We start from the raw sequence: 15,626 nt of genomic DNA, 5'->3' as shown, positions 1-15,626 counted from the left end.
TTTGAAACGTGACTCGCCCGACCAGGCAACACGTTTCCAGTCATCCGCAGTCCAGTGTCGGTGTTGACGGGCCCAGCTTAAGCGAAAAGCTTTCCGTCGTGCAGTCATCAAGGGTACATGAGTGGGCGTTCGGCTCCGCAAGTCCATATCGGCGATGTTTCGTTGAGTCGTTCGCACTCTGACACTTGTTGATGGACCAGCACTGAAATCCGAGCAATTTGCGGAAGGATTTCTGTCACTCTGAACCATTCTCTTCAGCCGTCGTTGGTCCCGTTCTTGCAAGATCTTTTTCCGGCCACAGTGATGTCGGCGATTTGATGTTCCACCGGATTCCAGATATTGACGGTACACTCTTGAAATGGTCGTACGGGAAAATCGGCACTTCAGCGCCACCTCGGAGATGCTGTGTCCCATCGCTCGTGCGCCGACTATAATACCAAGTTTAGAGTGAATTAAATCTTGATAACTGCAATTTTAGCAGCAGTAAACGTTCTAACAATCGCACTAGACACTTGTTGTGTTGTATAGGCGCTACCGACAGCAGCCCCGCATTCTGCCTGTTTACATATGTCTGTATTTGAACAGGCATGCCTATAGCAGTTTCGTTGCCTCTTCAGTGTGTAAGAATGCTTTTTAGGTTTTTATGTTGGTAACGCCACGTAGCGCTCTATATGAAAATCACTGGCTGTGCTGTGTGCAGTCTGTGGCTGGTTAGCATTGTTGTAATATTCGCTATCGTAGTGTCGGGCAGTTGGCTGTTAACAGCGCGTAGCGTTGCGCAGTTGGAGGTGAGCCGCTAGCAGTGGTGGATGTGGGGAGAGAGATGGCGGAATTTTGAGAGCGGACGATCTGGACGTGTGTCCATCAGAAAGAGTAAATTTGTAATATTGGATATCATGACTGATATATATATATATATATATATATATATATATATATATATATATATATATATATTATTACTTTTGAACACTATTAAGGTTCTCTATCAAAATCTTTCATTTGCTAACTATGCCTATCAGTAGTTAGTGCCTTCAGTAGTTAGAATCTTTTATTTAGCTGGCAGTATTGGCGCTCGCTGTGTTGCAGTAGTTTGAGTAACGAAGATTTTTGTGAGGTAAGTGACTCATGAAAGGTATAGGTTATTGTTAGTCAGGGCCATTCTTTTGCAGGGATTACTGAAAGTCAGATTGCTTTGCGCTAAAAATATTGTGTGTCACTTTAGTGAATGTCTGAGTACGTTCAGTTTTGCTCAGCTGTTTGAAAATCAAATAACGTAGTGGTTTATCAGCACAGTAATTCATTAATTTTTCTAAGGGGACGTTACAAGTGTAGATGTGGTGTGGCCTGTGAGTGCACGGCTGCGGTGTCTGCCGGCAGGAGCGCGCCGCGGCTGTGTCTGCGCAAGCACTGGCTGCGGCGGCCGGGCGCGGTCTGCTGGTGCCCGTGGGCGGCGGCGCGGCACCTGCTGTACGTGGCGGCGCGCGACGGAGAGCTGCTGGCCGTGGACGCCGCCACGGGACGCCTCGCCTCCAGACTCACCGTCGACGGCCTGCTCTGCCCCGCCGGCGTCGCCTTCTCCGGCGACAGGTGCTACGTCACAGGTACGCGCCCCCACACACTTCACGGACAGGCACGGGAAACGACCAACACACCCCGGCCACTTGTTCGACCGGTCACTCAGTCCAGAGCAGTTTGCGATCCCCCCATGAACCGTGGACCTTGCCGTCGGTGGGGAGGCTTGCGTGCCTCAGCGATACAGATAGCCGTACCGTTGCAGGGGCAACAGTATGGATGATTGACTCATCTGGCCTTGTAACATTAACCAAAACGGCCTTGCTGTGCTGGTACTGCGAACGGCTGAAAGCAAGGGGAAACTACAGGCGTAATTTCTCCCGAGGGCATGCAGCTTTATCAGTTTAATAAGTCACGACTGCAAAATACTAACGCGAATTCTTTACAGACGAATGGAAAAACTAGTAGAAGCCGACCTCGGGGAAGATCAGTTAGGATTCCGTAGAAATATCGGAACACGTGAGCCAATACTGACCCTACGACTCATCTTAGAAGCTAGATTAAGGAAAGGCAAACCTACATTTCTAGCATTTGTAGACTTAGAGAAAGCTTTTGACAATGTTGACTGGAATACTCTCTTTCAAATTCTCAAGGTGGTAGGGGTAAAATACAGGGAGCGAAAAACTAATTACAATTTGTACAGAAACCAGATGGCAGTTATAAGACTCGAGGGACATCAAAGGGAAGCAGTGGTTGGGAAAGGAGTGAGACAGGGTTGTAGCCTCTCCCCGATGTTATTCAATCTGTATATTGAGCAAGCAGTAAAGGAAACAAAAGAAAAATTCGGAGTAGGTATTAAAATTCATGGACAAGAAGTAAAACCTTTGAGGTTCGCCGATGACATTGTAATTCTGTCAGAGACAGCAAAGGACTTGTAAGAGCAGTTGAACGGAATGGACAGTGTCTTGAAAGAAGGATATAAGATGAACATCAACAAAAGCAAAACAAGGATAATGGAATGTAGTCTAATTAAGTCGGGTGATGCTGAGGGAATTAGATTAGGAAATGAGACGCTTAAACTAGTAAATGAGTTTTGCTATTTGGGGAGCAAAATAACTGATGATGGTCGAAGTAGAGAGGATATAAAATGTAGACGCAATGCCAAGGAAAGCGTTTCTAAAGAAGAGAAATTTGTTAACATTGAGTATAGATTTAAGTGTCAGGAAGTCGTTTCTGAAAGTATTTGTATGTAGTGTAGCCATGTATGGAAGTGAAACATGGACGATAAATAGTTCGGACAAGAAGAGAAAAGAAGCTTTCGAAATGTGGTGCTACAGAAGGATGTTGAAGATTAGATGGGTAGATCACATAACTAATGAGGAAGTATTCAATAGGATTGGGGGGGAAGAGAAGTTTGTGGGACAATTTGACTAGAAGAAGGGATCGGTTGGTAGGGCGTATTCTGAGGCGTCAAGGGATCACCAATTTAGTACTGTAGGGCAGTGTGGAGGGTAAAAATAGTAGAGGGAGATCAGGAGAGGAATACACTAAACAGATTCAGAAAGATGAAGGTTGCAGTAAGTACTGGGAGATGAAGAAGCTTGCACAGGATAGAGTAGCATGGAGAGCTGCATCAAACCAGTCTCAGGACTGAAGACCACAACAACAACAACAACATGTCGCCTTTGGGATGTCTTCTTGGTGCGTGTTTTGAATTCCTTTTTCCTGCATAGCGTTATTCGGTGTCGTGTTCTTGTCGGCTTAGAGAGAAATTATTTTTAATCTCTGCTCCGTAAATTTCAGTACAAGGTGGCGCACGAAATGTGTAACCATTTTGTTTTTGAATATAAACTTTATTGTCAGTACAATCTGAAAATAACATATACTACAATGAAGAGCCGTCCATGGAGATTTGTTCTAACTCAGCACATGCTCAATATGTCCACCATTTCGTTTCCTAACTTCCTTCAAACGGACACTGAATTAGTGATTACCCTACGGCACATGTCTTCCGTAATTTCACTGCAAACTTGAAGAATAAGTCTTCTGAGCTCCATTAAATCACGTGGACGTTTCGGGAAAATGTTTCCTTTAGGTACCCCTAAAGCAAAAAGTCACATGGATTGAAGTCTGGACTATTGGGGGGCCAATTTTGTCCGTCATTGAAGCGACCTGGAAACCTGAGTGAAATGATCCGCATGTCGAAATGCTCGTGTAAAATCTGCGACACAGTGTTTGCAGTATGTGGCCTTGCTCCATCTTGCATGAACCACTGCGTGTTGAAGGGCAAGGCAGTAGCAAGAAGCTGTGGAATTTAATGGAGTTCAGAAGACTTATTTTTCAAGCTTGCAGTGAAATTACAGAAGACATGTTCCTTAGGGTAATCACTAACTTCAGTGTTCGTTTGAAGGAAGTTAGGAAAGGAAATGGTGGACATATTGAGCATGTGCTGAGTTAGAACAAATCTCCATGGACGGCTCTTCATTGTAGTATATGTTCCTTTCAGATGGTACTGACAATAAAGTTTATATTCAAAAACAAAATGGTAACACATTTCGTGCGCCACCCTGTACTTGATTGTCGGCAGTGACAGGAAACATTTACGGAAACGAAAGCGCGAAAAATATCGCGAAATTTGCTGTTTTTAAATTTGTAGTGTTGCCGCATAAAAATGTTATAAGTCTGATTACAACAGTTTATTATTATTTGTAACTGATAGTTATTGAATGTTAAAACAGCCTTTTGGTTTCTATCATCATGAACGCAGTCTCGTACATAACTTTAAACTGACAGTTCGTTTCTCACCTGACGACGAAAATAAGACCGAAATTAGCACACATAACACGGAACCTGGCAAAAAGCCATCGAATTTGACCAAAAAACACAATATTTAATTTCTCAAAAAAACACGGAATTTTGCAAAATAAACATCGAATTTGGCAAAACAACCCCAGATCTGGCATAAATATGACATCCAATTTGGCGAAAAGTTAACATCCAACTTGGCAAAATAATTACGTCGAATTTACCAATGCCGGCTTGTGTGTCCGAGCGTTTCTAGGCGCTTCAGTCTGGAACCGCGCGACCGCTACGGTCGGAGGTTTGAATCCTGCCTTGGGCATGGATGTTTGTGATGTCCTCAGGTTAGCTACGTTTAAGTAGTTCTAAGTTCTAGGGGACTGATGACCTCAGATGTTAAGTCCCATAGTGCTCAGAGCCATTTGAACCATTTTTGAATTTACCAAAAAATAACGAATTTGGGAAGAAAGATACTGAACCTACCAAACAAGAAACTCGATATGGTGGAAAAGTGACAAAGAATACGGAAAAAAACACACAATATGTGCGCATTAAAGGGATGCAGTGGTTGGGAAGGGAGTGAGACAGGTTTGTAACCTATCCCCCATCTTATTCAAACTGTATATTGAGCAAGCAGTGAAGGAAACAAAAGAAAAATTCGGAGTAGGTATTAAAATCCAGTGAGAATAAATAAAAACGCTGAGGTTCGCCGATGACATTGTAACTCCGTCAGAGACAGCAAAGGACCTGGAATAGCAGCTGAACGGAACGGATAGTGTCTTGAAAGGAGGATATAAGATGAACATCAACAAAAGGAAAACGAGGATAATGGAATGTATTCGAATTAAGTCAGGTGATGCCGAGGGTATTAGATTAGGAAATGGGACGCTTAAACTAGTAAATGAGTTCTGCTATTTGGGGAGCAAAATAACTGATGATGGTCGAAGCAGAGAGGATATAAAATGTAGACTGTCTATCGCGAGGAAAGTGTTTCTGAAAAAATTTGTTAACATCGAGTATAGATTTAAGTGTCAGGAAGTCGTTTCTGAAAGTATTTGTATGGCGTGTAGCCATGTATGGAAGTGAAACGTGGACGATAAATAGTTTAGGCAAAAGAGAATAGAAGCTTTCGAAATGTAGTGCTACAGAAGAATGCTGAAGTTTACATGGGTAGATCACATAACTAATGAGGGGCTATTGAATGTAATTGGAGAGAAGATAAATCTATGGCGCAACTTGACTAGAAGAAGGGATCGGTTGGTAAGGCATATTCTGAGGCATCAATGGATCACCAAATTAGTATTGGAGGGCAGCGTGGAGGGTAAAAATCGCAGAGGCAGATCAAGAGATGAATACACTAAACAGATTCAGAAGGATGTAGGTTGCAGTAGGTACTGGGAGATGAAGAAGCTTGCACAGGATAGAGTAGCATGGAGAGCAGCATCAAACCAGTCTCTGGACTGAAGACAACAACAACATGGCAAATAATCAGTAAAATTTACCAAGAAAAATACGACTGACATAGGCCAGCAAATACCCAAAGCGTACTGTTTAAAAAAAAAAAAAATTGTTGAGACCCTTTGTACTCTGAGTTGATAAACGTACGCATTATACTCAAAACTATAGATATGCGTGCGCCACACGAGAATTAAAGCAGCCTTCACGGGAGCCACTAATTCAGAGTAATCGTCTCACCAGCGTACACTCTACGAACTGGTGACACCAGATGGAGCTAAAAGAGCATTAGAACACTAAGTACACACACAATGAAAGACACCTGCACAAAACGTTGAGCCGCGCGGGACTTTGTACACTAAACATCAGGACAACTAAGATATTGCTTGACACAGTTCACACTAAAATACCTCACTTCTACTACGCTACCCCAGTAAGCCACGGGCACTCCGCCGTCCACGTTTATCTACAACAACGCTGCAAAATAGTCAGCACAGCCCTACTTACCAGTACAGCTTTGTAAATTTTCTGTTGCTCTTCTCCTGCACAGACGAATTTTTTGTGACTGACTACTACTATGTCTAGCTGAATACAAATCGAGAGGAGAAACTAAATACTAACACAAATTCTAACATATCACTAGTTACGTGGCTAGCTCATTCTGATTAAAAATATTAATTTACTTGTTATATGACATGTAAATGACGAGCATGTAGCCATACAAACAAATCACATATACTTAGTCCATAAACTAGCTGGTTTTACTATTGTAAGTAGTTAACATACCATGTTCTTTGTGAGCTGTTTTGGAGCTTCTTTCCAAGCAGATACCCGAGACTTGAGAGTAGACCAAATGCTAGTGTCTGGGAGTGGATTTCGAACTCCAGCATTCGCCTCCGAAATAAGGGAAAGCTACGGAGAACTTGACTGGAGCTGCTGGGCTGGAGGGGGGGGGGGGGGGGGATGGTGTTGGAATTTAAGTTTTTAGCTGATACAATATCCTATATCCTTCAATACAAAAATCTGCATTCGTGCCTTTCTTTGCGGGTATGTGAAAGACTACAGTCGTTGACTATTCGACATCTACAACGGTGTAAATGTCCCTCTTCCTTGTGATACTTCCTCTCTTATAAAACAATTCTTAAAGGTCACCAGCTGAAATGCAAAATGGCAGCCAGAAAAACACGTGACACAGGTAGTCCTCATTAGATAACTAACCAGTGAACGAGTTCCCTTAGCAATGATATAGCTTTCAGAACCAGAAGCACCCAAACAGAACAATGTATTGCGGAAGCGTCCACGAGATGTCACGAAGTGCGGATCCACCAGTATAAAAGGAGGCGAGGGCTATTGTGTTACCAGTAGAGAAATAGAAAGAGCAGAACAGGTCGGCCAGGAGACCTCACTGACTTCGGATGTGGAGTGGTTTCTGGACGTCAGCTGAGCAACAAGTCCATCAGTGGCAGTTATTGTGTGTCAAGTGACTAACAAATCCATCAGCGACATCTGAAGCCTTCTAAATTTGCCCAGGTCAACTGCAAAGTGAAATCGGGAAGGAGCAATCACAGACAAACCAAAGTCTAGCAGGCCTCATATCCTGTGGACGGGAAATGTCGACCATTGCGAAGGTGTTTGTAGGAAATAATATGAAATCAGCGGAAGCAATCATTGGTGAGTTCCAGAGTGATACAGGTAATCCAGTTGTCACAATGACTGTGGGTGTGGAGCTAAAAAGAATGGGACCTAGTGGTCGATCGGCTCTCATAAGCCACAAATTTATGCAGTTAGCGCTAAGCGAAGCTAGAGCGACGCAACTGGACAGTGAACGATTGGAAAGAAGTGATCTGGTGTGATGAATCACGTTGTTCCGTGTGGCAGTCTGATGGAAGGGCTTGGGTTTGGCCACTGCCCGGAGAACGTTACCTGCCGTCATGTGTAGTGCCAATGCTGAAGTATGGAGTAGGCGATGTTACGGTTAAGGGGGTGTTTTACGTGGTTAGGGTGACGTTCCTACAATACCGCGGGCTTACGCCCACACTGCCTGCAGCCCACATTACATAAAAGTTAGGCAGGCAGCCTGCTGCCTTTCGGGCAACACTCGAGGGCTGCCATGCTACACACGGCGTCAAGACGGCGAAATGAAGCGCCAGCAGAGGCCACTGGCCCCATGGATCTCTTTTCTACACCGACCACGTGACAGGAGGTAAGGCCGATTGTATTCAAGCTGCGAGAGCTGTACTTAGGCCGACGTAAGCGGCCCTGAGTAGCCAGTTCACTCGAGTCAGCTTCCTGGCCTAGACTTATGCAGAATATTCAATCACAAAATCACTTTGGAACCACCACACTGTCGATGCAAAGCTTCGTATTCGTGCTTCCGCGAGTGGAATTGTATTGTAAAAATATTTAAAGTTTATAAGAAATGGGCTTTGTTGACAACGGTTGTACTAGCTAAAACACTACTGCTGTATTTATGTGCTTGTGTTACCACAAATGAAACTTAGTGTCTCAGTATTTGAAACAAAAACTTTCTTACTGGCACTTCTAACGAGTCAGTTCCCTGGTATGGCATCTAGAACGTTCCTAACAAATCGTTTATTTTGTAAGTTGTCTCATCATTATTTTGCAATGATGAGGCGAGCAGCATAATTCTGTTGTATGAGAACACCTTCTTAATGTTTTGGACAAAAGAGATTATGTACAAAAAGAGATACATTGTTTTCTGGTTCCCCTCATAAATGTAAGATTTGGCACTTAGAACGTTTGACACTTACAATATTCAGATAAGGACGAAGTACATGCCAAGCTTATTGTATCCTCCAGCAGACGGACCACCACGATTTTTTTCCTTCTGAGTGAGGTGGTAAGGCGCTTGAGACTGTGGACTCGCTTTCCGCAAGAAAGAGCAGTGATTAACGTCCCGCAGACGACGAAGCCGCAAGGAACGAAGCACAATGTCAATATGGGAAAGGCTCGAAAAGTAAACAGTGCAGTTCCAAGGGAAACATCCTGGAGTTGGCTTAAGAGATTTAGGGAAATCGCGGAAAACCAAGTCCGGATGACTACATTTGAATCTGAACCGAAATAGAATAACAGTCCACTGTCCAATGTCTCAGTATCTTCCCACTGTCCTGTCCGCCTCGCTCGGTGGTGTCCATTGGTTCATGGGTATTTTAAAATCCCCGCGACACAGTACCGTCGCTAGGACAGCCTAAGAAATGGCGAAATTTTTTGGTAAACGTTTTGTAGTTTAGTTTTATTTGCGCAACACCAATCTTGACTATATATCATTCATATTGGATCCTCCTTCCGGGACTTTACCTTGAACTGAGTCTCAGTTTTCAACATTTTAACTGCCGTGTCGGTACAGACATTTTTTATAGCGTAGTGCTTTGTGTAATTACTAGTTAGTAACATCTTCCAGACCTATAAACTTATTAAGAACATTTTAACTGGAAGAAAAATTAGAGTAACTGTTAATGACAAAACCAGCAGATGCGTAGCTCTCAACAACAGACTCCCACAGGGCTCGGTACTGGCCCCCTTATTGTTGAACTTGTCCTCTGCGCATATCCCAGAAACAGCGCCCCGTAAGTTATATCCACGGACGATATGGCAATAGATTATCAAAGCAAATATTTTGAAATAAATAGAGCGGCAATTGAACGAAGACCTAAACCTGTTGCACCTGTACTACACCAAATGGCATATACAGCCGACTTCAGACAAGACAGTAAGTGTGAACAAGCATCTCAGCAACAGAGAAGCCAAGAGAAAGCTGAACATCTGCATGAATAACCGGATCATTAAACATGAAGACAATCCTCGGTACCTTGGAGCAAAGCTCGACCGGTCCCTGACGCACAGAGCCCATCTAGAAGATACAAAACAAAAACTGAAAACTAGAAATGCCAAACTCACCGGAACCACCTGTGGATGTGATGCAAATACCTTGAGAACTTCTGCCTTTGCATTGGTATACAGCGTGGCCGAGTATTGTGCACCTGTACGGGCCACAAGTGTGCACATATCAAAAATCTATACCCAGCTGAGAGAAACAAAGAGAATAATATCGGGTGCACTTAAACCTACACCTGTAGATTGGCTACGCGTACTGTTCAACATAGCACCACCTGAAATCAGAAGAAACCAGCTACTATCAAGAGAATATAGCAAAATACTGGCAAGCCACAATATTCCCACACACCAGGACCTGACACCAAAAAACTGCATGAGATCAAGGTCACCTCTATGGCAAACAGGTGAAGAAATGTTTCCCTTCGACCCAGAAAATGAATGGAAAAGATTGTGGAGTAAAAGCACAGTAAAGAACAGAAAACTGGTTACTGCCCCAAGCGTACCAATGGAGGGCTTTAAGCTTTCCAGAAGAGTGTGGACTGTGCTGAACCGTGTGAGGACGGGTGTCCGAAGATGCAGAGAGATGATGACAACATGGAGCCTCTCGAACGACCCTAAGTGCGAATGTGGACTCAACCAAGCAATGCCCCAGTTGGTCGAGTGTGCTGTGCATGGTTTTAATGGTGAACTGTAGGATACACAGAACCTCATGGACAATGCCACTGAATGGCTTAAAAAATAAGTCATATTGTATAAAATTTTGTATTATGTAATTAAGTAATGCTGAATGTCTCATTTTAATGCTGTAATGTCCCAGTTTAATATCTCGCCCTGTAAATACCGATCGAGTAAATAAATAAATCTTCCAAGAGGTTTCCTTTCGTTGTAGAGGCATTCTGCTTCGGATTATATTTACGTTAATTCTTCCTTGTCACGAGCTGCGCCGAATGTAGTTTAGGACTAAGATTTGCTAGTCCCTTCTGGACTCTAATTAGGACACCTTGTGCGTGCAGTTCATCTTGAAAACTTCAGTTACATGAGATATCAGAGTCCTTCTGTGGCGGTAAATGATTAGGGTTAATTTCAACCTAGAACTCTTTGTTTATTTACAGTTAATAGGCACTCTACCTCAAGTACTATTTGTGTTTTAACCAAAGGAGTCTATTTTGTTCATGACTTTTTCAAGACTTGTTTCCAGGAAGGAAACTGGCTCTCGTAATTCAAATAAACTTGGTGTTCGTTGTATACCTGGGCCTTTACTTTTGACATCTTGTGGCGGATACTTTAGTCCCCTTATTACGTTTAAACAAAAGCTAAATGCAGAAGGACGCGAACACATTTTAGATCGTTGTATGCTGTGTGCAGTAGGGGAACAGTTCAGAGACGATGACTGTTTGTATCAGCGTGACAGGGCACCATGCCATAAGGCAGCATGCAGTATCTGTGAGGCAATGGTTTGTGGACGATAATATTCCTGGAATCGACTGGCCTGCCCAGAGCCCTCACCTGGACCCACTGTAAGCCCTTTAGAATGAGTTAGAACGTGGACTTCGCTCCAGGCCCTAGCGTCCAACATCAGTACGTTCTTTGGTTTTTTGCTCTTGACGAAGAATTGATTGCCCTTCGTCCACAGACATTCAGACACCCCACTGAAAGAGTTCCCAGCAGATCTGAAGCTCTCATAAATGCGAAGGGTGATCACGCTCCACATTGATATCCTGTCATAGGCGTCCAGATAATTTACGAGGGCAGTTCAATAAGTAATGCAACACATTTTTTTTCTCGGCCAATTTTGGTTGAAAAAACCGGAAATATCTAGTGGAATATTTTCAAACATTCCCGCTTCGTCTCGTATAGTTTCATTGACTTCCGACAGGTGGCAGCGCTGTACGGAGCTGTTAAAATGGCGTCTGTAACGGATGTGCGTTGCAAACAACGGGCAGTGATCGAGTTTCTTTTGGCGGAAAACCAGGGCATCTCAGATATTCATAGGCGCTTGCAGAATGTCTACGGTGATCTGGCAGTGGACAAAAGCACGGTGAGTCGTTGGGCAAAGCGTGTGTCATCATCGCCGCAAGGTCAAGCAAGACTGTCTGATCTCCCGCGTGCCGGCCGGCCGTGCACAGCTGTGACTCCTGCAATGGCGGAGCGTGCGAACACACTCGTTCGAGATGATCGACGGATCACCATCAAACAACTCAGTGCTCAACTTGACATCTCTGTTGGTAGTGCTGTCACAATTGTTCACCAGTTGGGATATTCAAAGGTTTGTTCCCGCTGGGTCCCTCGTTGTCTAACCGAACACCATAAAGAGCAAAGGAGAACTGCTTGCTCGTCATGTGGCTGAGGGTGACAATTTCTTGTCAAAGATTGTTACAGGCGATGAAACATGGGTTCATCACTTCGAACCTGAAACAAAACGGCAATCAATGGAGTGGCGCCACACCCACTCCCCTACCAAGAAAAAGTTTAAAGACACCCTCAGCCGGTAAAGTCATGGTTACAGTCTTCTGGGACATTGAAGGGGTTATTCTGTTCGATGTCCTTCCCCATGGTCAAACGATCAACTCTGAAGTGTATCGTGCTACTCTTCAGAAATTGAAGAAACGATTTCAGCTTGTTCGTAGGCACAAAAATCTGAACGAACTTCTCCTTCTTCATGACAACGCAAGACCTCACACAAGTCTTCGCACCCGAGAGGAGCTCACAAAACTTCAGTGGACTGTTCTTCCTCATGCACCCTACAGCCCCGATCTCGCACCGTCGGATTTCCATATGTTTGGCCCAATGAAAGACGCAATCCGTGGGGGGCACTACGCGTATGATGAAGAAGTTATTGATGCAGTACGACGTGGGCTCCGACATCGACCAGTGGAATGGTACCGTGCAGGCATACAGGCCCTCATTTCAAGGTGGCGTAAGGCCGTAGCATTGAATGGAGATTACGTTGAAAAATAGTGTTGTGTAGCTAAAAGATTGGGGAATAACCTGGTGCATTTCAATGCTGAATAAAACAACCCCTGTTTCAGAAAAAAAATGTGTTGCATTACTTATTGAACTGCCCTCGTAGATCAGATGGTGTGTAGCGAATCTTGGCTCCGCAAACATCTGTATTCTTACCGAGACAACACTGTAGCGCACTATTCGGTAATGTTGTAACACGTGTGTACAGTATATCGAAAGGAGATGATTATTATACAGAAACACATTTTTATTTAGCTACTGACTCATTACCTGTCAAAATGTTCAAATGTGTGTGAATTCCTAAGGGACCAAACTGCTGAGGTCATCGGTCCCTAGACTTACACACTACTTCAACTAAATTATGTGAAAAATAACACACACACACATTCATGCCCGAGGGAGGACTCGAACCTCTAGCGGGAGGGCTCGCGATATCCGTGACATGGCGCCTCAAACCGCGCGGCCACTCCGCGCCATTACCTGTCGCAGTAGCTGAAGTCGCTAACGCATGTTTCTAAGGTGGCGCTCAACTCGGAGGTGTGCCTGTTCGATACCCAGATACACTGGTTCGTATCGTGATGGTGAAAAATTTTCACTGCCAGTATTTGGCCTGCCACGGGAGTGGCGGTGTGACGTAAAGTTTCTGACCACCGCCCCCCCTCCCTCTTTGCACCATTGTCGTGGATGAGTTACTAAATCTCTCAGCAGTGTCCCACACGTGACATTGTCGACGGTGATCCCGGCGTCGGATGGGGGACATTAAGTGCGGGAGTCCCCGTTGTGCAATTCGAGAGGAGACAACTGTAACACAGCACTGTAAAAGTACTCATTACAGTGATCCTCAAGACACAAGCGCACATACTGACGCTTCATAACAGATCGGAGAAAGTCGATGGTAAACCAATTCCAGCTTGCCTAGAAGACCGATGCCGTATTTCTGCATCTACTCCTTCTACGCTCCTTCCCTGAGTACGGGTCTATTTTGACATTTCGCTTATTCACTTATGCTGAGCCAGTAGCTTCTGGGCACTATGCTTCGCGATAACGATCCTCCAGTAAATTGCATCTGAAGAAACATATAGGGTGCTCGGACATTATGATTTACCTCGAAAAAACGATTTTGACACATAGTCAGCACGGATTCAGAAAACATAGATCTTCTGAAACACAACTCGCTCTTTATACTCATGGAGTAATGAATGCTATCGACAGGGGATGTCAAATTGATTCCATATTTTTAGACTTCCAGAAGGCTTTCGACACCGTCCCTCACAAGCATCTTTTAGCCAAACTGCGTGACTGCGTAGTATCGCCTCAGTTGTGCGACTGGATTCGTGATTTCGTGTCAGAAAGGTCACAGTTTGTAGTAATAGACGGGAAGTCATCGCGTAAAACAGAATTAATATCCGGCGTTCCGCAAGGAAGTGTTATAGGCACTGTATTGTTTCTGATCTATGTTAACGATATAGGAGACAATCTTAGTAGACAACCTTAGATTCTTTGCAGATGATGCTGTCATTTACCGTCTTGTAAAGTCATCTGATGACCAAAACTAATGGAAAAATAATTTAGATAAGATATGTATATGGTGCGATGAGTGGCAATTGACCGTGAATAAAGAAAAGTGTGAAGTTATTCACATGAGACCTAAAAGAAATCCGCTAAATTTCGATTCGCGATAAATCACACAAATCTGAAGGCCGTAAACTCAAGTAAATACTTACGGATTACAATTACAAATAAGCTAAATTGGAACGATCACATAGATAATGTTATAGGTAGAGCACACCAAAGACTGCGATTCATTGGCAGAACACTTAGAAGGTGCAACAGGTACACTAAAGAGACTGCATATACCACGCTTGTCCGCCCTGTTCTGGAGTATTGCTGTGCGGTGTGGGATCCGCATCAGGTGGGACTGACGGATGACATCGAAAAAGTACAAAGAAGGGCGGCTCGTTTTGTACTGTCGCGAAATAGGGGAGATAGTGCCACAGACATGACACGTGAATTTGAGTGGCAATCATTAAAACAACGGCGTTTTTCGTTGCGGCGGGATGTTCTCATGAAATTTCAGTCACCAGTTTTCTCCTCCGATTGCGAAAACATTCTGCTGGCACCCACCTACATAGGGAGAAATGATCATTATGATAAAATAAGAGAAATCAGGGCTCACACAGAAAAATTTTAGTGCTCGTTTTTTCCGGGCGCCGTTCGAGAGTGGAACGGTAGAGAAAACAGCTTGAAGGTGGTTCATTGAAGCCTCCGCCACGCACTTTATTGTGAAAAGCAGAGTAATCACGTAGATGTAGATGAGCTGTTCCATCCCTGTGAGACGCGTCACGGCAACGGGAAACTCTTCGTAAGCATTGCAAATCTTCTACATCACACCGTACTTTCCCCTGCTTATCACTGTTTGGAACATTCTACACTTTCTTTTGATGTGTAACCAGATTAGAATCTGGTGGACTTTTTCTTTACGCAACTTCTCGATATCGCCACCGGATACCCATCATAAACCTAGCTGAGTTATCTGCAAGTTTCTTGGTACGATAACGGCATTCCACGTGTTTCCTCATATCTCGATCAAATAAATAAAGTAGCCAGAACGCAATGTGTCATTGCACTCTTGCGTTTCCTGGAACCAACTATGTATCTGTTGATTGCAACGGCGTTCAAGTATTTCTCTTTCCTCGACAAACAATTCTGTTCCTATCTAAAACTCGTTAATTTCAGCGGAAAAGAATAAACAAAGATAGGACAGACCTAAATATCTCTTCGCAGAACAGGTTTTGAAACAGAGGAGTAACTTTCAGTCTTGGCCAATTTCACGTCTCCAACCAGAATTACTATATAACTGCAGTGTACTGAATGTCCCAGCGCTAAAGAAAATGACTCAAGGCTTCCTCTACAAAAGTTCTAAATATGTCTGCTCGTGAGAACTCTCCCATAACCATTAACGCTTCATGCTGTGAAGGACTCGCTACTCCTAATACACGCAATTGCATTAACGCCGCTCAAACGAGGATAGATTAATA

At 43.9% G+C, this 15,626-nt stretch overlaps 1 protein-coding gene across 1 annotated transcript in view; it reads left to right on the top strand.

The window, feature by feature from the left end:
* Nucleotides 1-15,626, top strand: part of LOC124795568 (RING finger protein nhl-1-like) — a 118,245-nt gene that overhangs the window by 51,924 nt on the left and 50,695 nt on the right. Inside the window, exon 8 of the mRNA XM_047259640.1 lies at nt 1,381-1,604. Coding sequence (XP_047115596.1) covers nt 1,381-1,604 — 224 coding nt within the window. The remainder of the gene's footprint in view (nt 1-1,380; nt 1,605-15,626) is intronic.

The sequence above is a fragment of the Schistocerca piceifrons genome, chromosome 4 (genome assembly GCF_021461385.2).
Source record: "Schistocerca piceifrons isolate TAMUIC-IGC-003096 chromosome 4, iqSchPice1.1, whole genome shotgun sequence".
NCBI lineage: Eukaryota > Metazoa > Arthropoda > Insecta > Orthoptera > Acrididae > Schistocerca > Schistocerca piceifrons.
This window is presented reverse-complemented; position numbering and strand designations above follow the sequence as displayed.